Source organism: Botryllus schlosseri, chromosome 14 (genome assembly GCF_051294905.1).
Source record: "Botryllus schlosseri isolate E-star chromosome 14, Bs_hap1, whole genome shotgun sequence".
In the NCBI taxonomy this organism is placed as follows: domain Eukaryota; kingdom Metazoa; phylum Chordata; class Ascidiacea; order Stolidobranchia; family Styelidae; genus Botryllus; species Botryllus schlosseri.
Window position 1 is genome coordinate 19,330,321 of NC_137249.1, and position 22,819 is coordinate 19,353,139.

Consider the following 22,819-nt stretch of genomic DNA (forward strand, 5'->3'; position numbering starts at 1 on the left):
CGATCCCCTTCGAACTTCTTTCCGCTTGCTGTCATTGAAACATACAGTACTTGGTCTCTCAGCATCTCACATTTCATACAGTATGGTGCGCGTATCCGTTATTCGTGTTAGTTTAAGCGTAGGCCTATGCATCGATCAGTTATGTTGCATATAGACTAATCTAGATACGGTAAATCCGAACGCAATCATACGATGATACTTACATAAGTTATAGGAAGACGATCTTGCCTACTGGACAAGGGATGGTGAATACGCATGACATATCGGCGGATATCGCATTCTTACAACGTCGCAGGTCTAACACTACCTGACTGAGATTACCATTGCATGAACGCGCGTAGCGCTGTGCAGTGTGCCGCAGAAGTCGTCACTAACGAAGTAGCTCTACTTTTTCGGATAATCCAAGTACAATTTGACTACACATACTACTTAGTCAGCTGGCTATATTTTAGACTAGTTCAGGGTACACTTGAATAATTGTTTCGGCAAATGTACATTCGATATTAACTTTTAATATTGAAAGTATAATGTAGTTTTGAGATAAGTTCGTATTCCTTTTGTGAGTGAAATTTTCATAACAACCGGATGAAATAACCCCGGTATTACGGCAATGAATATAGTTTAGAAAATTGTCACTATTTGAAGTGTCAATGATAGTCCTTTTCTGTTGATCACGAAGATGTATCTTGCCATTTCGAATGAAGCCATCCGCACTTGACTGCTTCATGCGACCTCTCGATATACTTTATGAAGCTACTTATCGTACTGAAAAAGAATCCATGTATAGAACTTTCGATAATGCGCTTTAATTTAATACAAAAATGAAAACGAAATTCATATATTTATATCTTTCACACAATTGAAATATAGATCTGCTTTATATTTTAAAAAAAGGAGAAAAATAGCTTCAGACACTCTTCTCTGTCTTCGATCTGCAATCTGCTTGCGCGGGGATCGCAAGAACTCGATATTTTTGAAGAACGCTATAAATTCTCCGCATTAAAGGTCGCCTCGCTCTTTTGTAAGTTGTGTACGCTGCCACCGATACTCTTCCTGGAATAAACATAAATGAAAGATGGCTCGTTTCACTGCCGCAACACCAATGTGTTGCAGGTTTTAGACCAGGGGTGGCCAACCTTTTTCAGCCAAAGGGCCACATTCGAATGACGAACTATTGCGCGGGCCACTAGCCGCGCGAAGCGCGAAGCGCGAAAATTTTTTGAAGTTCATAGGTCAATAATATTGTCACTTGACTATATTGCGGGCCTGCTGTATATCGCTGGGCTCAGTTTGCAAGGACTAGACTATTCGGCTCCTGAACATATCGATATCACAAGCTTCGACCAACATGCGTCAATCATTTTGTGTCTAGGTTTCATAGTCGACGGTCTTACTGCGAGTGCAAACGCAAGGTCGCATATGTTGAACGACACTTTGTCTCGTAATCGCGAATATAGTTGGACTCAATCTGATACATTAGGCGTTCTTTCATTTTCATGAAGGAGCAACAATATTAAAAGCAAGAAATCGAGTGACAAAACATGTTGCTCGAAGCGAATTTTTACTTTTGATAAATCTATCGCTAATTATTCTGCTTTATTGTAGTGTACGAAGATCTACCAAAATGTGACTGGCTCATGGATCTGCCAATGCGTCGGAACTGATATTTTAGTCATCACATCTCAAGTGTTGCGGCCCGACTAATCAAATTTTTTGTTGGCGTTGCAAGTTCATAATCTGTGCAATCCATTTTTGATAATATTTGAAATTTCGGAAATTACCTCGCGGGCCACTCAAAACCTTCTCGCGCGCCACGGGTTGGCCAGCCCTGTTTTAGACAGACAAGGGTGCGAAATAGATTCTCTTCCTGAGGCCCGTCCTGGCTCCTCATTGACATCTGCGCCGCGGGCACAAATGACCCAGGGTGAAAGAGGGCCGTTCTATAAGTCTATAAATCTTCACAGAGCAGGAATCATAATAATAAAATCAGTCTGGTGTATGACGGGTAAAGACTCAAGATCATAGATGTCGAAACACAGTGAAAACAAAACAGCAATATCAACAAGAAGGATCTCGAACCCCAAAATTACTACTGCTATATAACTTCTCAGCGACCCAACACAGCACGATCTCATCTTGTCTGACGAGCTATGTCGATTTCTAATATATGCAAATCTATACCGTTACATTGTTGTTTTATAAACCTATTTAGGGGTTGCATTATATATCAATTACACATGTAGGTTACGAATATTAGTATTGCGATTTCATCGTCTGTACACGTCGCAAATAACTGATGCTGGCAATGTGGCACCTTATTTCCAAGTCAAAATCACTTTTTTAGATGAAAAAATGTCAAAACACATAAATGTCAAGCCATTTCCCGGTTACGATATATCGTACAAACTTCTTCCAGAACATATGGCGTCGGCTAAGCTGATTTGAGCAGCGTCGCGGCGTACGATGCACTCGGTAATTTTGCATGTCGAACAGGAAAATGCATTCTAATGGATATTTTGGGAGAGTTAAAATCCTGACACACCTCAGAGAAGCAGTTAGGTGTGAGAAAATCTTACAGAATATTGATTTTGAACGGGGGCTACGGTTACTTAAATTAAATTATCGCAGGCCCCGGGAAGAAGTTGAACATATCGATTTTAAAAGATACAAGATTCCTTTCGGCTATGACGCGATTCTTATATCTGATAGAAAAGCATATTAACTTTATAACAAGACCGAATTACCATGCAGCGAGTCTCAGGAAGGGTAAAAAATTTGAAACATTTGAAACATTGTATTACTATTTTACGAGATATCTATTTCGTTCAAAAGGAAGACTGTTAGATACGGACTATTGTAACATTTCCACTTTCCCTCGAAAGCTCCCTTTCGGTATTGGCCAACCTAAGTGGTAGCATAGTACGAAAGTAGCGATAGAATCCATTTTATATTAGTATTTCATGGTACTATGCATCAATAATAAAGACCACGTGTAAGATATAAGTCACGTCCCAGCAATCATGATCATAATAACGTTCTATTTCCCTTTGCAAAGTTTAAATGACGTACGTACCATTAGGCATGCAGATCGCGCTGATGAAATAGTTCCTGTAATTTGTGTAGAACATGATGTTGCTTTTTCTTTCGATATCAACTTCTGTGCAAAGATAGTAACTTATATCAGCTGACATTACGTAAAGTGCGCACTATGACAACTTCAGTATGAGATTCAAGCATTGCCAATATCGCGTGCGAAAGAGAAATATTTCTATTGTGAACGTGATTCAATAATCATTTCCAAGTATAACAACTAAGAATAATTACCGCTTCCGTTAAAAGATTTGCAATGCCACAGATTGAAAGCAGTCGTGGTATGAACAATTGTATTTGAAATCTGTTCTCTCACGTCACAAAGTGCTCAGCATATGTTGTTCAGTTGCGTAAGTTATGTTAAGCTGCAGTGGACTTGTAGGTTTAAAGCCGGATGCAGAGGCTTGGCGTGGCGTGAATTGTTTGTGAAATAAAAGTATCAGAACCGGGACCGTGGTCTATTTTTAGATTAGGATTTCCCATTTCCAATGCGAACATGACAAATGCGAAATATATCTGTTGCGCTCTCCGGAAAGAGTTATGCGTGAGAACGACTGTCACTCGAAGCAGTTTGCCCATCATGCTCATTGCTCATTTTATTTCACCTGTAGTGATATTTGAAGATATGCGACTTACATATATTCATATTAATCGCAGCACTTATGGATAGTATAAGAATGCGTCAACAGTCAGTTTATTTCTAACGAAATGTAGTGGATCTATAATGAAAATTGGGTGCTCCCAAGTATACGCTTGTCTCGGCCGTTTATTTCGGTGTATTGCGAATCAGACGTGAACGAACGTTGACTGAAGTTAATGGTAACGCTTTCATGCCACTAAGCACGTTGTGCATTGACTAGGTTTGGGCACTATCGAAGACCTGAGTGATTCGATTCTGTATCGAGTAAAGCATTCGACTATCACTAACACTCACTATGACGTCCCAACAGTATGAAGATATGGAAAGTTCAAATATGTACCTTCTATGCGACCACAAAGAGTAGCATGCCTGTTCTACATCACATTAAAGATACTAATTTGGTATCCTTTGCGACCATGCGTATTTCATTGCACTTTGTGACCATGGGTTCATCCCGAATTCACAGATACGTCTCTACTACATGTTTCATATGTCGTGAATGCGACCAATCGAGGTTTCGCTGCTTCTATACTGTATACCAGTGGTTCCCAACGTGGGCGATATCGCCCCCCAGGGGGCGATTTGGCGATCTAGGGGGGCGAAAATGACGAAGGGGGCGATAGGGGGGCGAAAATGGACAAAGGGGGCGACGGGGGGCGAAAATAGCGAAGGGGGCGATAGGGGGGCGATGACGCGTCAAAACGGCTGACCTTTTTTTTTTTTTTTTTTTTTTTTTTTTTTTTTAGTCATCCACCTAGCAATTCGGAGAGAAAAAACGTTATTTGCAGCTCTGAGCGGAGTAAGATGACCTTTTTTTTTTTTTTTTTTTAGTCAACCCGCCGGTGATTACAGTCTGTATGCCCAATTATCGGTGCACAAAATTTTGGGGGGCGATGATTGGTGTTGACCTTGAAAAGGGGGCGATGGGTCGAAAAAGGTTGGGAACCACTGCTGTATACTCTATGACACTATAGTTTTCGTTGATAAATTTATTGTGCTTTCTGATCATCTCTCATGACTCGACTCAATCAGTAGAATTAATACTCCATTCCTATTCGAGTACTCAAACCATTGTCCTCGGCCCTGTTGACGACAATTGACAACAATATCTTACAGCGTGATGATAATAATTGACACAATTCCGTACTATGCCGTTGTACGCAAATCAAATATATCGTCCATTTTCATCAACATTACGCAATTTCCATTTTATCTTCGCGTGCGACGATTGCAATTTCAATTATCAATACTGACCTTCCTTTAAAATCCTACTCCTCTTCCAAACCGGCGTAGTAAACTGTACAATGTGTCTCCATCTTTCCGCTAGATCAAATATAAAACGGAAACGAATATAACTCCTTAAGCTATTTCATCAAAATACGTTCCCTTACTGAAGTAAGGCATATGATATTCTCCGTGGCCCCGATACGTTCCCGTCATCTCAAACACTTGGTGTAAGTATTCTCTGTCAATAAAGAAAACAGTGAATGCCCCCAAATAGCAGTTGGTCAACTTAATTTTACCCATATTGGATTCTAATGTCAAACGTGTCGTCTCCGACGGGCCCTTTCCCGCTGATGTAAACATCTGAACACGCCAGCGCGTCTTGTAACTCGTCGTGTGTATACGCTGCCCACCGCCACGGCCCGCTTCGCACCTAAGACGAGTCGACTTAGCATGAGTCGTTTTTAGACAAATAAAACCATTCAGTGTCTCACCCTTTTCCAGTCAATGTCTTTTTCGGGAGGCAAAAAACTACACATATTTCTGTAAAACGCCGATGATGAACCCAGCAAGGGCAAGATAAGGAACAGTGTATAACGCATAGTGTTGAGATCAGTTATGTTTGGAATCCTTTCTCCAGTTAAATTTCTCGATGCAAACTGCGCTTCGTATGATTCCTCTGTCATTTGTCAAGCCGATTTATACAGTTTGTCAGCCTGGAACGTGACCTCGATACCATATAAATGGATGCGTATTTTAAGAAGATGGCATGTCCTTCAATCAAAAATAAGATTGTCATTATGTAAAACTACAAGGCGTACACAAAATCTTGTAATGCGGTCTAAGGCTAATACAAAATCACGGGATCATTCCATGTTTAGAACCCGTGTGATTGTGATTGAAGGAAAGCAATCATTTATGACAAAATTTCACTGTCTTTCGAGTGTTTCGCCTTACATGAATAGGTACGCTCGCCGATAGTTCCAAGTACACTCCTATGTAGCAGCGCTTTAATTACAAGACTCGTTTACGTAATGACCATAAAATTAAGCCACCGAACAACCAGATATTGGAACGCAGTCAAAACTGCTTCGTCATTGAGAACTTTGCAATGGACGCGTCGAGAGGAGAATTGGTTCGATGTGCTGTTAGACTGGCTTTCTAACCGTACGACTTGTGCATCTCTGGTAACATTGACTAGAACATCATACGTACACCCATCACATCCATACGTTTTTATTCGAATATTTTAGCAACAGATATATTAAACAGAGTACCGAAGAAACTTCATAACGTTAGTCATGTGACCGCTATGCTTTGACTCTGCAAAAATGATTAATAGTCAATGATAATAGTCGCTACCTACAGAGCGATAATAAACGAGGTATAGTTATAAATTCCATTGAGTCCCATGGTTTGCCCAAATGCCATAAAAGGAATATATTAGTTCAATTAGTCTCCATGTGAATTAGTTTACAGATAGCAACACACAGGGAGAGGGTTTGCAATGCTTGTAAGTATTGTAGTTTGGGTAGAGGAGTTTCACTCGTTGTACAGTACCTCCAGGTGGTCTATATCACTGCAAATAAGTTGACATCATTTATATGATACGTGACACCAGCGACCACGAATTGTTGAAAAGGTATCAGATAACAAGATATGCGAAAGTAAGTTACAGTTACATATATGATAATGATCCGTGATTGCATCGTCACACGGAGGTTCGTATTGCTGATCAAGATGATCAGGTCATGGAGTATTGAAGAACAATGGCAGTAATGCTGCTACATGTCAATAGTCCGTTTAGATTCAAAGACAGCTCTTTACATATGATATATATGCTATAAAGGTTTCACCTAAATCTTGGTTTAATGAAAACTCGCGTAGAAACAAATCTTGTTTTCGAAATATTGTGTTCTAATGCTCTCGGATGGGATCAGGCTATATCGGAATTACTAGAGAAATTTCACTTTGCCTTTATGCCTCATGAGGTTTCATATTACGATAACTTTCTTTGATGGAAGAATTAATAGGAAGATTAATAGATTATAATAGAAGATTAATAGATTGCGAAATGCGTAGTAACTCATATTTTAAGATAAAAATACTAGAAGTTTAGTCTGTCTACTAACGTATCCAGATAACATATCATTAGGTTCAATTTTACAGTATAGATTTGCATAGTTTTGTTTTCAATAGTGCTATATGAAATAGCCTTTTTATGATATTATATAGGCCTAACGCACTAATGTACCCACGTTTTGCGTAGCGGCATAATGAGTTGAAGAGTTGCGAATTGAACAGAAAAAATGGCGCCCAACGACTTCAGTAAATCTTACAATTTAGACAAGGATGATCAAATCTCTAACAAACAAGAGTGATGGTATCCTGTTTCGCTGACAACCAACCAACCAAGCAGGGACATTTCAAACCTCTAACAGACACGGTGCTTTACTTTACCATTAGCCAAACTTTTTACCACAACATATCAAAAGCCTTAAAGACAGGAAAAATCAGACTAACCTCTTCAGAAAACTACGCCTTGCACTGTATAAGCCTGATCCACATAGAGCAAACTCAAAATAGGCAGTAATATCAAATTTCATGAAAATGTCATCGCATTTCAATTGCAAACCATTGACTCCCGGCTATATACTAACCAATTATCCCGTTTCTCAAGATCATATTGTACGCCCGCTTCCATAATGTTACATTTTCTCTGTTATACATTTGTCAAAGTAAGGTAGGTAACCAGGAGGAACGAAAGAAAGAAATAAAAAAAGGGAGATAGAGGGCATCAACAATCTCAATACGATGGAAAATCCATCCTAAACATAATGCTCTGATGGTAAAAATACTATAGGATACTCATGCACGACAATATGACTCTATGTGCTTTCAATATGCGTGTTGCTAATCTAACAGTATAGCATGAAGCCTCGTGGGAAAAATGACACAACGTTTGAACGACCGGATAAAACAGCATTTCCCTATAGATTTGTTAGAACACGTGCATGTGGGGTTCCATTTAAAACAAATGGTGTTTTTAAAACAGTTTGTGTGAAATATGTTTAAACAGTTTTTTCTAATGCCTTTTTAAAAACCCTATTTTTTATTCAAACGTTGTATATGTTTATGCCATCATAATTGTGTTAATAAACTTTCAAAAAACATGCAGTATGAGCCTACGGACGATTTGCACCCGATATAGTCAATGTATACGATGTGGAGTGGCTGGAGCCATCGAAATCGTCGTTGTTTATCATATATGACATGTAGATCTAAATCACTGGTACGGAATGACTGTTCTGATGATGATGACCGCAGACCGTAAAAATGCTGCATAACGATATAGTCGCGGATGAAGATATTTTTGGTTTGTTTATGACAGTGATAGTGTCGAGGGGGCCATATTTACCCTATATTTTCAATTGTCAATGTCAAAGTTAGACCGGACAAAGTATTCTTACGACGTCAGCGATATTGATAGCGGCGTCAAAAACAAGTTTTACCCTTTCCAACGCACCAGTAGTTTTTTGTGATGCAATCAACATTTGAAATCAAGGTAGATCCTATACATTTGCTAGACCTATTACATTACGAGAACGATGCAATCTTTATATCAATTTCGTGTGACTTCGTGATTGGCTCAGTAAAAACACTTCGCTGACTAGCTACATGGGCATTAGGCAACCTATATCTCGTCCTTGATGTTGGGCAATTGCGGGCTGCAGCAGAAAGTCATTATTTATTCACAGCCCGAAAGCTGGATATTTTGAGCAATCTTTTCAAACAAAGCAAGTATTTTTTTTAAATTGGCTGGCTGCGTGTTCTTTTCACGTTTTCAGGGCCTAGCAGAGAATGGCTCGAAGTTGAAATGGAGGAATTTCGATGAAAGACGTTTTAATGGTGCGAAAAATGTGTAATACAATTAAAAGGTTCACAGTGCAGAACCTGCCTACCAACCTACGGTCGCTTTCGGTGTGTGAACCTCATATGACTCGAAGCTGATAGGTATGTGCTCAGAAACGCGTTTGTTATAGGCCTAATACCCTTGATTTTAATCCCCAAAATATAGTACAAAACAATTATTTGATCGTTAATTACAGTCGATTGATCATCAGGCGCGATTCAAGGGCGTAAGACAAGTCCGAACCACAAAGAAACGACCAGACATAGACAGAGAACTCTACCCAATCGTCGTTAATGCAACCCTCGAATATTGGGGCCATGGGGGGACCATGAAAATTTCTGTGAAGGGGAACTGGACTAAAAAAGGTACGGAACCACCCCCGCGCGTCGTACCATTATAAACTTGCCAAAGATGATCTTGTGATGCCCGAAAGCACATGTATACTCGGGCAATGTTTCACTAGTGTTGTATTGTTTTTCGGATATTTTTATAGCCGAATTATCCTCTGCTATAATGTATCGGGACTGTGCACTCAGTGCGCATATTGTTATATGCCAGGGGTGGGAGAACCGCGGCTCTTTAATCCTTTGCTTGCACAAATGCACAGCGTTTTGCACAGCGTTTCGCTGAATATAAATTGATGCATTTATCGCGCGTTAACATTATGTGTATTGTTTTCGTGTTGTTTATTTTCTTTTGGTCTATACGCAAGACTTGTAAAATTTAGGTGGCACTGCAGGGTTAGAAATTTACAATTAGACCATAGTGTCCTATATGGTGTCGACACAAGCAAATCTCACGGCTCAGTGAAATTGTATCACGTCACAATTTCCATTTGGCTACAGGCAATTTGACGGTCATTTTTGACCGGCTTGCCGAGCATTAAATTTGGTAAAACGGGTATCAACCGAAAGCTGACTCTGCACTGATGACGAAAATATAAATTTTATTCCGCTTGCGGCCCTGGAACCCCCACAATCAGCCTCGAATTTTTCATTGTTATGGAGGTTGGCATCGGGACGCAACAATGCTTTTTGGACCTTTTTCTCTTGAGCTACACACTCGTTTCGCCAGACGACATTGTTGCGTCATGAGTTTATCTCTCGTTTCGCCAGACAGCATTGTTGCGTCCCAATGCCAATCTCCATAACAATGAAAAATTCGAGGCTGATTGTGGGAGTTCCAGGGCCACGAGCTGAATAAAATTTATATTTTCGTAATCAGTGCAGAGTCAGCTTTCGATTGATACCCGTTTCACCAAATTTAATGCTCGGCAAGCCGGTCAAAAATGACCGTCATATTGCCTGTAGCCAAATGGAAATTGTGACGTGATACAACTTCATTGAACCGTGCGATTTGCTTGTGTCGACACCATATAGGACACTATGATTAGACTCTCGAATGGAGTGTACATAAACGTTTCAAACGCAACGATGAATGCCTTTGTCACAATAATTTCCGGGCTAGCGGTGGTGAATACGACTCTTCCATTTGTATTGTAAAGGCTAGCAATCACTGCTGAGTTTGACCAAGAAAATGTCGTCGATATTACCGAGCTAAAATCCACGTCAAATCCTCATCAGCACTTGAAGGTACTGCTACCCACGGCTTAGACGTCATATCAGCCTGATTTCTAACACCTCGCAGCCCCGGTGGAGACGCATCGTACCACCACACAATAATAAACTTCATTCGAAAGCCTACATTTCCTTGTGACGTCATAAATTTGTACTTTTGAAAATTTGTGTTGTGGCTCTTTTTATATGCATCGAATTTTTATATGCGGCTCGCACATGAAGCAGGTCTACCCACACCTTTTGTGCACCAAGGGAGTTTTTCTTTGATAATTCGGAGATTATCCTTGATCGGTGGATAATCCAAGAATTATCATAAATAAACTCAAATAACTCAGCTTCTACTGGTTGGAATTGAGTCAGATTTGTTTTGCATCGTCTTTGAAGACAGCGCAGCATTTCATGGGGCTGACAGAGAAATTTTTAAAAAAATGTTTTTGCATTTATGGCTAACTCAAAATTTTCAAACTCTACGAAATCAGCGATTATTGGTTGGAATGAATCCAAATTTGGTGTGCGTCGTTTTTCAAGGCTACCTAACGATTTAATCACAGAGCCCGCAAGATTCGGGAAAAAAAGTTTTTTTGGAACAGCCCTTGTGCACACTGATCGCGATAATCGCTCACTCTCACGACATCTAACGGCAATAAAATCTAGCGGTCCGGTCGTTTACAGACATCAATATATCAGACATTCACGGATTTCTGAATCACTCAAAGAGTGAAATGAATATATTTTTCATGATATCATTTGCTCTTTCTTCATGCATAGCTCCTAATTGGCTTGCAATAAATTTGGCGAAATTTTCAAAGCGATCAGGCCTTTTTTTCTGTTTCTTCAGTAGAAGTTTTCAACATCTTCGTCGTCTCTACCTAAACATATGAATAAAAGATTAGTCACATAATGTAAGTACATTCCGACATAGCAAATGACGCTGGCAAGAAACTTCGTAGAGCTGAGTAAGAGCATCTCTGCTGCAACAATGGTACTACTAATGAGACAGTTCAATTTCTGCCACACCATATATAAGCCTCTTATAGCACAATTTCGGTAAAAATTTCAATTCTTATAATTCTATTATGCACGAGTCATAAATACTCTGCCTACGGCCATGAACTACCTCTTACTAAAAAGACACCTGTGCAACTGAAAGTTTGGGATAACCGAGTCTACTTCTATCATCTCTCACTCAGACTAGGTGAATGAGTAGCCTACACTAAAATCGACATGCGATATGTCTGGTTACAACATTAAGGGCAATATCAAGTCAAAATGGTCACTTGGACACCGCCTTTGTCCACTCCATTACTGCAAGGCCTCTTTCGTATACTGGACTGTTCCCCCTGCGATATTGGTGTCTCTTTTGGTGTCTCAGTGTTTGGTAAGTCACCTGAAACCACTAATGCAACAAATTACTTCATAAACAGTCGACTATAAAGAAAAATTTCAGTTCGTACATTCATCTCTTTCCAAGGAGGTATCAGCAGCAGATGATTCAGTCTCCGCTTCAGTTCAGTAAGGGTAAGAAAATTGTCCACAGTTCTGAAGCTAAGACAGAAAATTAAAACAAATGCCAATAAATGTATATTAGGGCTCTTCAAAAATGACTTTTTGTCTCAAATCGTACTGGCTACTTGATAAAATTGTTAGGTTACCTAATTTAAGCCTACACACAAAATTTGGTTCAATTCCAGCCAGTAACCGCTTTGCTACAGGAGAAAAAGTTTCTATTTATTATATAAAAATAAACAATAAAAAAAATTTGAAAATTTTCTGTTCACCCCATGAAAGTGTTAGGCTATCTATAGAAACGATGCTCACCAAATTTGGTTCAATTCCAACCAGTGGAAGCGTAGTTATTGCCGTCGAAAAATTTGGATTTGAATAAAATAGTATTTACGGTGACCGATTCTTTGTTTATTTATTATAGTTGTGCTCACCGTAAATACTATTTTATTCAAATCCAAATTTTTCGACGGCAATAACTCCGCTTCCACTGGTTGGAATTGAACCAAATTTGGTGAGCATCGTTTCTATAGACAGCCTAACACTTTCATGGGGTGAACAGAAAATTTTCAAATTTTTTATTATTTATTTTTACATAATAAATAGAAACTTTCTTCTCCTGTAGCAAAGCGGTTACTGGCTGGAATTGAACCAAATTTTGTTTGTAGGCTTAAATTAGGTAATCTAACAATTTTATCAAGTAACCAGTACGATTTGAGAAAAAAAAGTCATTTTTGAAGAGCCCAAATGTATATGGATGTTGTCATTACTCCTTGTATTTTTATAATGGAATCAAGAAAACTCAGCTGGGTATAGTATGGCCATGTTTGTGTTGGCTGAGTAGATTACCCAGAGGGAACATCTTGCTGCTTTTTATGCTTTCTTCCGTATTGAGTGCGTAGACTATTCCGCCGTCTCTGGCATACATCAACTGAAATGAAGACAGTCATAATGAAAACCATGAATAAGTACAATAGGTGCTTCAAGCAACAGTAAACTTGAAATATTATCAGGAACCAGATGTAAAATGACGCTCTTTGTAACAAATCCATGGATAATTTCTATGTTAAATATAAGAGAGTTGCAATATCAATAAATGAACACAATCGTACAAACAAACTCGGCATGTAACAAAAATTCTTACTGCTGGTAGATAGTCGTTCGGCAATAGTTGTCCAAGCCTCATCCAACTTCGTGTCGCTTCTTGTGAATTGGTAACTCGTTGTGAGATCAGATCAATTAATCTGCTATTGAATTCAATATCCATAATGGGTATTATACTCTGTTATGAGACCATTAAAAACAGACAAACTATGATGATCAAGTGCATTGAACATTGACTGGCCGTCGTGCTGGTCGGTCGTGTGACCGCCGGCGTAATGCCGTTGAATGTTGTGGTGTCGATACGTTGCAGTTAGCTTGTGATTGTGAAGCTCCGTAATAATAATAAAGCATTTCCAATCCGAAGACCGGGCCGCTATACCATTATAGTAATAAATAGCTCAACAAACATCTGCGGCGGCACCGCCCGGCTAGCTCAGTCGGTAGAGCGTTGGACTCTTAATCCAACGGTCGTGGGTTCGAGCCCCACGTTGGGCGTGGTTTTGTCATAGTCGATTTAATAACCTACCGAAAAAGTTTTAGGGATCACGATAAGATTTTACCAATCTCACTACTAGTACGGTTTACTTAAAAGAATTTTTAAATTAGATGCAAACACACATTTCGTGATGAGGTCTCTAGTAGTTCGAATTGCTACTGGATAAGCTTTGCAAAATGTAAATACTAGTGATGGTGTGAACGCGAGGTTCACGTTCGCGTTCTGTGTGTGAACTTCAGAAATTTAGAGTTTCACGTTCACAAACGAACCTTGGTAGGTTCTGCACTGTGAACCTTTTTTTTATATATTAAAATTTTCACTTCATTATAACATCTTTGGTTGAAATTTATTGCATTTCAACTGCGCGGGCCACTCTATGCATGGCGTTGGCAGCATAAAAAGATCAACATTAAACGACCATACACCTTTACAATCTCAAAAATCTTACTTGCTTTGTTACAAAAATTTGCTCGAAATATCCAGCTTTCCGTTTGTGAATATTTAGTGACTCTCTGCTGTGAGCTTGACCCGAAATCACACAACATCAAGACCAAATACGCTATAGTCAGCGAATGATGCTCATTCAACCAATCAAGAAACTTGATACCGTTATCCGATATAAAAATAAATCCAGCAGGCGTACGGTGTCATTCTTCATATGTTCATTGTATCATAAAAACCAAATCCGTGCGACTGGGGTGTTGGCTACTGCTGTATAACTTGTTATTGGGGTAATATCGGTAGCAAGTATAGAAACCCGTTTTACACTCTGCTCAATATCAACGTAGCAATACTCAGACGCCGAATACATTGTCCGGTCTGGCGTTGACCGTTAAGGCGTAAGCTTATATTCCCTTGCAAGTCCTCGTCGAAATTGTTGGCAAAGCGACGGAAGATATTGGTTTATGGGATTATTATATCATTTGATTGCCCTGGTTGATACATTTGGCGACGTTTAAAGCGTCAAAATGGAATTCAGCATTGTGGCATTATGTGTCCCGAGTCGTCGTTATGTATCGTGTCCATCAATATAGTCTATCACTTTACTGAAATGTAGGGTTGGAATTAGCAATATGACGTCACGTGACGTCATGAGGTTCACGTTCGCGTTCACACAGAACCTTTCAAAAAGGTTCGCGTTCACACGAACCTGAACCTTTCATTGGTTCACACCATCCCTAGTAAATACGAATAAGTATTGGTAAAGTAACGACACCGATGATTTCACATACGATTTATTATTGATTACTTCCCCTGTGGTTAAATGATATACTACTATTTCCGACTGTCATTCTGTACAAGCCGAGAGCGGCCCGGTCAGAATAAACAAAATAGGAACAAGTAAACAAAATATATAGCATAGTATAGTATAGTTTACAATATATATATAATAGCCTAACATTCATAAACAGAACTAATCTGCAAGTGAAATCACGGCTAATGTGACGCACAACGCATTGTTTCGTTAATCCACGACAGGAAATTACTGATCGCCACCGATTAATGTCTGTTAGCAGAAACATGTTACATTTATTTATATCTTCATGTGATCATAATACAGAGTGTGGTGGCGCTACTTTTTGCATTCACGCAAAACATCAAAAGCAAAAGTTCATGCCACCAATATTCAGAATAATTAAAGCGTCAGGATTATATTCGACGAATATGAAAGTATAGGCTACGTATCCAAATGATGTTGAAAAATATCAATGTACTGAAAGTATCGCTGGGACGGTTTACATATAGATATATTCAATCATTTATACTAATATTATAATTAGCCTACTAGTCACGCCAATCGGACGGATTTCGGTTTTACGATACAATAAACATGTCAACTAGATGCATCCTGTGCCTATGCTTTTTTACATTAGACAACGATGCATTCTTTAATTTAGTTGATGTCAATAAATTGATTAGTTTATCCAGGACAATTCGGCCGATATACCTATACATGCGGTGAGTTTCGTGTTTGCTATTGTGTGATCGCAGGGATAGCTCAGAGCAGACAGTCACAAAATATTCACAAACGGGAAAACTGAACATTTCGAGTGAACTTTCCCGACAAAAAGCAAATATTTTTTTTTAATTGGTAAAGGCTGCATGCTGAATTTCTTTACATGCTGCATGCAGGTTAACAGGCTTCATGCGAAGAATGGTCCGAAATTGAAATACAAAGAATTTCAACCGAAGATGTTATAATGACTCGGAAAATGTAGTAGCCTATATGGAACGGTTCACATGCAGAACCTACCAAGATTCGCTTGCGAGCGCGCACCTCCAAATTTCTGAAAGCATTATCTATCGCAACTCGACTCAAATCATTAGAATTAATGCCTCATTTTGATTCCATTATTCGATTCATGGTGCCCATTCATGACCACCACCACCAGCAGCACCATCACTACGAATCTTTATATCGAACCCTAACAGCTGACACACAGATTTTTCAAGGCATTGAGAGACAACTTATAAAGGCTCTAAAATCGGTGTTATTGTTTGTAATATTCATGGTGTTTGTCGACTACAATGGTCATTTACACTAGGCCGATACTCCTCCCGTAGCTGCATAATTTTAGCATGGCCCATTTCTAGGGTTTTTAAGACGCCGCTAACGCATATGAGATGGCGAGGAGGAGGCTAGATAAACTTCCAACACTTAGGCATAGGTATTCTGGAGTCAACCTTGGTCGGACTCGAACCCACAACCCATTGGTGTTGCAGCTGTGGATTATTTTCCCACTACGCTACCTCGCCACGCTAAAATTGAAGATAAATGAAATTATGGTCGAAATAACTCAAATAAGCTCCACATGTTATAATAACAATGCGGCACCGACTCGAAGTCGCAAAATCTTACATATACCGATGACCATTGGTAAAAACCGGCAATATCCGCGAAAATGAGGTCCAATTCCTAGTACTACGGAAGAGCCCCAGACGATCGGATTTTTTCCAGAGAAACTTGCAAATTTAATGCTGACATTACTATGCATTGACGCACGAGCGATAGTGTGCCTAGAACTAAAATGGGCCATTCTACAAGTCTGCAGCTCAGGGATCATAATAAAGCCTACCGGCCAGGTGAAAAATGACCTTGGTAGTCGAAACATCAGCAATATCATAAACAACAACTACTAGCGCATCAATTCTCGACAACATGCTTCATAAGAGTTGTAAGAATTCCGGTAAATTGATAAAAAGGTTTTCGGACCTGACAAGATATAATGATCGACATCCGTTACAGGGTGGAGCCCTGAAAATGTAACAAAGTGTTCTATTTCATGCACCAGGTGACAACAAGGCGTGTACCGTACAACGGTTATCCTTACCTTAACTATCGAGAAAAGGTAATAGCACTCAACAAAGTTTCACGATCAGCGCCTGCCTGTATAGGCGCTGTTGATTTGTTCATGCTAATTGCCTCTCAACGCATGTACTGTACGTCGAACGCGGCGATACCCGTAATTATGCATAGAGTCATAGTCGCAATTAGTTTGCAACAGAGGAAAAGGACATTTCGAGTACTTGCATAGTAACCACTACGATCGTAATCAGTTTATTTAATGATGCTCGTGTATGCGTACAAGCTCCATTTTTCAAGGTATTTCAGGTACGTCGTACGACATAAAATTCCAAAGCACACCCGAAGTGCGTCAAAATTATTATTTTTAGCAAATCGCTCACACGTTTGTGGGTTTTAGTAACTCTTTGCAGTAACGACAAATATTTTCGTAGGCGTGAACGGATTATCAGGCCCTTGACTCAATGGCTTTCCCTGGGTATTTATAATATGTTTGCCTTGCAAGTTGCGCCAGTTGATGGAATTATTTGAGGGTAAATAGAAAAAGGTCATTCGCTCCGGTATATATATAGAGGCTAAGAAGGAGCAAGAAATCAAGCTGCATTATAGTCTTATAGCCATCGCTATCTTATTCAACGAAGAGAAATAATGACTCGAACAATAATTCTTCTAGTATGTATTGTTGGCCATACACTAGGTCAGAAGACGTGCGATTTGAACCGTCCGACCCAGGATATCGATTGGAAAAAGGTAGCCGCTCTGATTCTGTCTGATAGCAGGAGTTCTTATCGATAATAATGTTTCTACAGTTACCCAGAGGGCCCTGGATGTGGGCGCTTCACACCGCGGACGAGTACAAAGACAATTTCTCGTGTTCACGGGTAACAATATCTGGTGCCACCAGAAACGGTATAAAGTCTTTCGTCATTAATCAAAAGTATGGGTGAGTAATTGAAACACGAAACTCATTTTCAGCCAGGCTAATCAAACGCAATCATTCTTTATATGGGTTTATATATTTGTAAATATGAGTCTAAGGGGGTCCGTTCCTCTACGACAGGGGTGGGCAAACTTTTTAACTCGCGGGCCGCATGCAACATCTGAATTCATTCGCGGGCCGCACTATATAAAATGTGGATTATAAACCAAAACGCGATATTGATATTTGATTATATAGTGAGGACATGGAGACAATATATGTGCTTATTTAAAACTAGCCAAGTATTGCTTTGATGATATCGTACATGCGTTAGAAACATATAGTGGCGAGATTTCATAGGCTGGCGGACCTCAATAACCAATTTGTCAAAACTATGGAGTTGAAAGTCGGTTTGGCCCGATTCTTAGAACAGGATTGAAATATAAATCTGTGAGCAGCGATCTGTTCATAGATTTACGAATTCCACTTTGGGCTCAGTTCCAGGACACACAATGCTGACAGCATAATAACCATGTTAGCTTCAAACACGTCTACTATGTGTAGATAAAATATAAATACCCCCATTCTACGCATACAGACAACGAATCTACCTAAGACACGCCCGAATCGTTTTTCATGAGCATATCACTAAAATAATTGAAAATGAAGTGGCCAATCTGAAAGCCCACTGGTGATTCAAATGATGTCAATCTCGTTGCAGCTATCCCACTGTGATATTAAGTATTTACCTTGGATCAGTGGTTCTAAAACTTTTTAAGGCACGTGCCCACCCCCTTATGATGGTCAAAGATTTCGCGCCCCCTTATCGTCATATCACAAAACGCAACCAGGAAGCTAGCAAACCTAATGGGTAGTTTGATGGCATGGAAGGTTACGACTGTGGATGAGAGATTTTTAAATATGTAATTCAGACTAAAGACATAGCAACAACTATGAATGGTATGAAAATCGCGCGAAGCGCGAAAATTTTCTTAAGTTGAGCTCAGCTTCGCGCCCCTCTTCAGATGCTTTCACACCCCCAAGGGGGGCGCGCCCACCAGTTTGAAAACCACTGTCTTAGAATTATCATGGTGAAATATACTAAGAAATAGTTAATCAAGTCCCTGTATTAATTCGATTTTTAGTACGCATTTTATCAAAATTTTTAAAAAGTTTCTTTAGACTCTCGCGGGCCGCACAGAACGGCGTGGCGGGCCGCATGCGGCCCGCGGGCCGTAGTTTGCCCACCCCTGCTCTGCGACCTTGAAACTCGCTGTACGGCACTGCTGCCAATATTCATTTTCTATTTTCGCCATAGGTCGCAAGCACATCAAATATATGAAATCACAGGACGGTACCAGTCCCCGGCTGTGTACAGAGTACCTCGCTTCGGTAACAGCGCTACTATTCGCTCAGAATCTATGGACGTTTCACCACTTATATTCTTGTATTTTCAGGAAGAGCTTGGAGAAACGTCCTCATTCACAATTTATCGATCAAAGACAGATTGAAGATATTTCGCGAAGGTTAGTTTTGAATATATTATCATAATCTGGATTTATCTTTTGTATAATTCATAGCAGTAGATTAACCGACAGGTGAGTAAATCACTCACATGTTACAGAGTGCACTGACCATAGGATATTGGGAGATTAGGTCGCAATCCATGTAATATTTCATATTTAATCAATAAATGATAACATAAAACTAATCATAACCTGTAATCCGAAGTCTGTAAATGAAGGAAGTATACGAAACTGCTCCGAATAGCCAAGTTGAGATGTATTCCCTTATTCGAATCGATAGCTAATAGAGGGTGGGCTGCATTCGTTGGGTTTAGTTAGGGGTACGGTCCAACCACAAAGCTTTACAAGCGACCGGTCAAAATTGAGTAATAGCTAGTGGAGAATTGGTGGAGAGAAATGATTGTCTGGGCGTATTTTCGTATAACTCACTATAGAAATATGTTCTGTTTCAGTCGTTGACTCACCACTGGCTGGTTTGGTGTCTTTCCTGACCGACTATAAGAACTATTTCATAACATCTACATGCATGCCAACAGGTACGTTCTTCGATTGCAACGTCAAGTTCCTGTTCCAATTCCAATCAAATTTCTGTCAAATGTCAAAACTGCTTTGATATTTCTTAGGTGATGTATCAGTTACCGCCTACACGATGCACAAGCGAGTCACGCCGCTGCTAGAGAAACGAATACATGGAGTTCTCAAGCAAAATAATATCACGACAATTCCGATCAAGTTGAATTGTAAGGAAATTATCAACAGGCGGAATCGATTAGGAAAAAGACCAGTTCAGTAATGAAATGTGAAGCATTTATAAGTGTACGGGAAATATTTTATTGGATCGTCTGTGAAACTTTTTTCATTCTATGCGCATCATCAACTCTTTTGTCTGTGTATTTTTATATTGGCTTACACCTAAATAAATATTCGAGTCAGATATGTCTTGTCCCCTTCTCAAACGTTTTGGATGGGCAAATTAAGATATGATATTTGCCGTTTTCAACTTGAATGGGATTGCGAGGACGATAGCCAGGATAAGCGCCTACTAGCCAGGGATATCTAAAACTGTGTTTAGATATCCCTGTACTAACTGTACATTAGTGGATTATGGGTCGAAAACGGTTTCAGAGGGGTTTTGACTAATTATTGACGCATAGAAAGTCATCGCTAGCTCACCACTTCGGACTTGAAAGCAGAACAGTTACCCATATACGGTCTAACCCCTATAGCAGGGGTGTCAAACTCAAATTACGGTGCGAACGGATTCAAGCCTTCAAATAGCTTGCGGGCCCTACCAGTCAACTGTTTCCAAAATGTTGCCTCGTACTCGTACGTGCTTTTGACTCCAATACCTTAAAAGAATATATAGATAATACTCGGATTATTGGATTTTTAAGTAGCAAGTCGCAACACATTTATTCTCAACATTTGTTACAAATGTGCTGGAAAATAAAAGAATTTTTAAATCTACTCAGAATTGCTTCGCGGGCCGGATGAAATCGTCTGGCGAGCCGTATGTTTGACACCCCTGCCCTATAGCCTTACAAAAAGCAAAACTCTTTTTTTCTGGTATACTTGTGACCAATTGGTACTCGTAAGACATATTTCCACCATGAAACCCCTATCTGAGAACATATCCATAGGGAAGTGTGAACTGTCAATAAAGGTCTATGAGTTCTTTCATAAAATCGAGAGCTTCAGAATAATACGACATATATCCCCGGCAGGTGGTGCTAGGGAGTCTAAATTACTTGAAGCAACCCGGTAGCAGCAATTTGACCTTTCCGGAACACTTGAACCGCAAATATCGGCGTATGGGAACAATATAACAATTCTTGCAGCAAACAATACGTTCATATTGCCAAATTTATTCCACTGGAAGCTTTTCGACTGGCTCTTTTCAGCAATGAACGACAGTAAATGAGGTTACCCAAGTTCGAAATATAGATAAAATTTTGGCGTTGTGACGTGATAATGACAAATACACAGAGTAGCTCGAACGCTAGTAAACAGCGCGCGGTTACGGTACAGCACACACAAAATCAGCTGTAAATAGGACAGAGAGAGTTTGAGACAGAGAGAGTTTTTATTGAGCAAAAAAAATACATTCAAAAACAAAATACATGTTGCAGCGATACGGTTCCTTAGGGACCATCTAGTCAGCTGCAGCGATGGAGTACAAAAATCGTCTTTTAATAGAGTCTCGCGTCAAGAATAAATTAAAAACAGGTAGAACAGTGGTAAGTTGGAACAACAACAGAGTAACAGGCAACAATAATTAAGAAGTAAACTAAAGAATGAAATGCAATGAAAACAACAAATAAATAGAAGATGGATAAATGTACAGAGTTGTCAGTTCAAATTCTAAAAAAGAAACAATTTGGCAACGTATGATTATCAAATCCAATAAACGGCAATTACAATGCAAATCTAACTAACTTCAATATGACAAGAGTAAATGAGATTTAAATTCGCGACAAAAGGCTGAAAAAGACATTTCTGGGCTGGGCACAATGATTCGAGTACTCGAATCTGAATCGAGTATTAATTTTAATGATTCGAGTCGAGCAGTAAAAGACGATATTTTCGAGTACTGAAATTACAAGCTCCTCGCCACTGAAAGTTAATTTATCAACGAGAATTATAGTTTTGATGCTAGTTTCCAATGTGGAAGGCTTAAAACACTGATTGGCTGCATTGAAGCATACGAAACATAGTACAAAGCTACAAAGCTTACGTGAAATAACACATTTTCGAAGTCATAATCATCCCATAACCTTGTCACGAAGTGCAATGAAATCGGTATGGTCGAAAAAATATCAAAGCATCTTTAATGTGGTGGATAACAGGCATTATATTCTTTGCTGTGGCATAAAAGGTACATATTTGAACTTTGACATATTACATTCTGTTATGACGTCATAATGTGTGATACTCGAATACTCGACTCGACTCGAAGCATAGTACGTGATTCAGAATCGAATCACTCAGGTACTCGATTTTGCCCAGCCCTAGCTGTAAACAGCCGAATAACAAAACAACACTAATGAAAGATTCCCAGCGTGTAGAGATATTCCTTCTGGCGACAGAGGATCGGCTTTGGCAGCTTTATAATGGTTGATTCAAAGACTTTTAAATGAAAAAGAGAACGACCACGGGCAACTATGGAAAACCGATTGTTATTGTAAAGTTTTGCACACTATGGGTGTTTCAATAGGTGCTGTCCGATGGCAGAATTACATGCTGTTACTTGGTCATAATCAGTTAATCACACATGGTAACTAGGGACTGTGATGATGAAGCAGACATGTTATCACCCTGCGAATTCCTGGCACGAAAAACATATCTGGGAGGCGTATGCAGTAGCGTTACGACAAGAAAAAAAAATCAAAATTTGTGTGTCCTGTAGTCACAAACGATGAACTTTTGTGTCCTGATTGCAAAATTACCAAAACTTGAGACTGGGTAACAAAATTTTTCTAGTTTTCACCGGATGAAGGATAGGCTTTTTTTGTGGGTACAGACT

At 39.5% G+C, this 22,819-nt stretch overlaps 2 protein-coding genes and 1 non-coding gene across 3 annotated transcripts; 2 read left to right on the forward strand and 1 right to left on the reverse strand.

The window, feature by feature from the left end:
- Positions 1–784: 784 nt before the first annotated feature.
- Positions 785–5,752, reverse strand: LOC145456337 (uncharacterized). The gene is made up of 6 exons (XM_080334409.1): positions 5,449–5,752; positions 5,254–5,387; positions 5,122–5,195; positions 4,985–5,053; positions 3,074–3,157; positions 785–1,053 (listed from the first exon to the last, which is right to left on the reverse strand). Exons 1-6 carry the CDS (start codon positions 5,638–5,640, stop codon positions 908–910), a joined length of 699 nt encoding a protein of 232 aa, XP_080190535.1. The 5' UTR covers positions 5,641–5,752; the 3' UTR covers positions 785–907.
- Positions 5,753–13,473: 7,721 nt separating this feature from the next.
- On the forward strand, positions 13,474–13,546 carry Trnak-cuu (transfer RNA lysine (anticodon CUU)). Its single transcript has one exon. It is a non-coding gene; the product is annotated as a tRNA-Lys (tRNA).
- Positions 13,547–17,418: 3,872 nt separating this feature from the next.
- On the forward strand, positions 17,419–20,232 carry LOC145454959 (uncharacterized). The gene is made up of 6 exons (XM_080332886.1): positions 17,419–17,601; positions 17,661–17,794; positions 19,089–19,162; positions 19,228–19,296; positions 19,749–19,832; positions 19,920–20,232. Exons 1-6 carry the CDS (start codon positions 17,500–17,502, stop codon positions 20,087–20,089), a joined length of 633 nt encoding a protein of 210 aa, XP_080189012.1. The 5' UTR covers positions 17,419–17,499; the 3' UTR covers positions 20,090–20,232.
- Positions 20,233–22,819: the final 2,587 nt, after the last annotated feature.

Coding starts and splice junctions, on each gene's coding strand:
- LOC145456337 (XM_080334409.1), bottom strand. CDS start 5,640: ATGACAGAGGAATCATACGAAGCGCAGTTTGCATCGAGAAATTTAACT. Junction 5,196..5,253: donor GACATTAGAATCCAATATGG/GTAAAATTAAGT, acceptor CTTTATTGACAG/AGAATACTTACACCAAGTGT. Junction 3,158..4,984: donor GAGTAGGATTTTAAAGGAAG/GTCAGTATTGAT, acceptor ATCTTTGCACAG/AAGTTGATATCGAAAGAAAA.
- LOC145454959 (XM_080332886.1), top strand. CDS start 17,500: ATGACTCGAACAATAATTCTTCTAGTATGTATTGTTGGCCATACACTA. Junction 17,795..19,088: donor GTCATTAATCAAAAGTATGG/GTGAGTAATTGA, acceptor TTTTCGCCATAG/GTCGCAAGCACATCAAATAT. Junction 19,297..19,748: donor ATTGAAGATATTTCGCGAAG/GTTAGTTTTGAA, acceptor GTTCTGTTTCAG/TCGTTGACTCACCACTGGCT.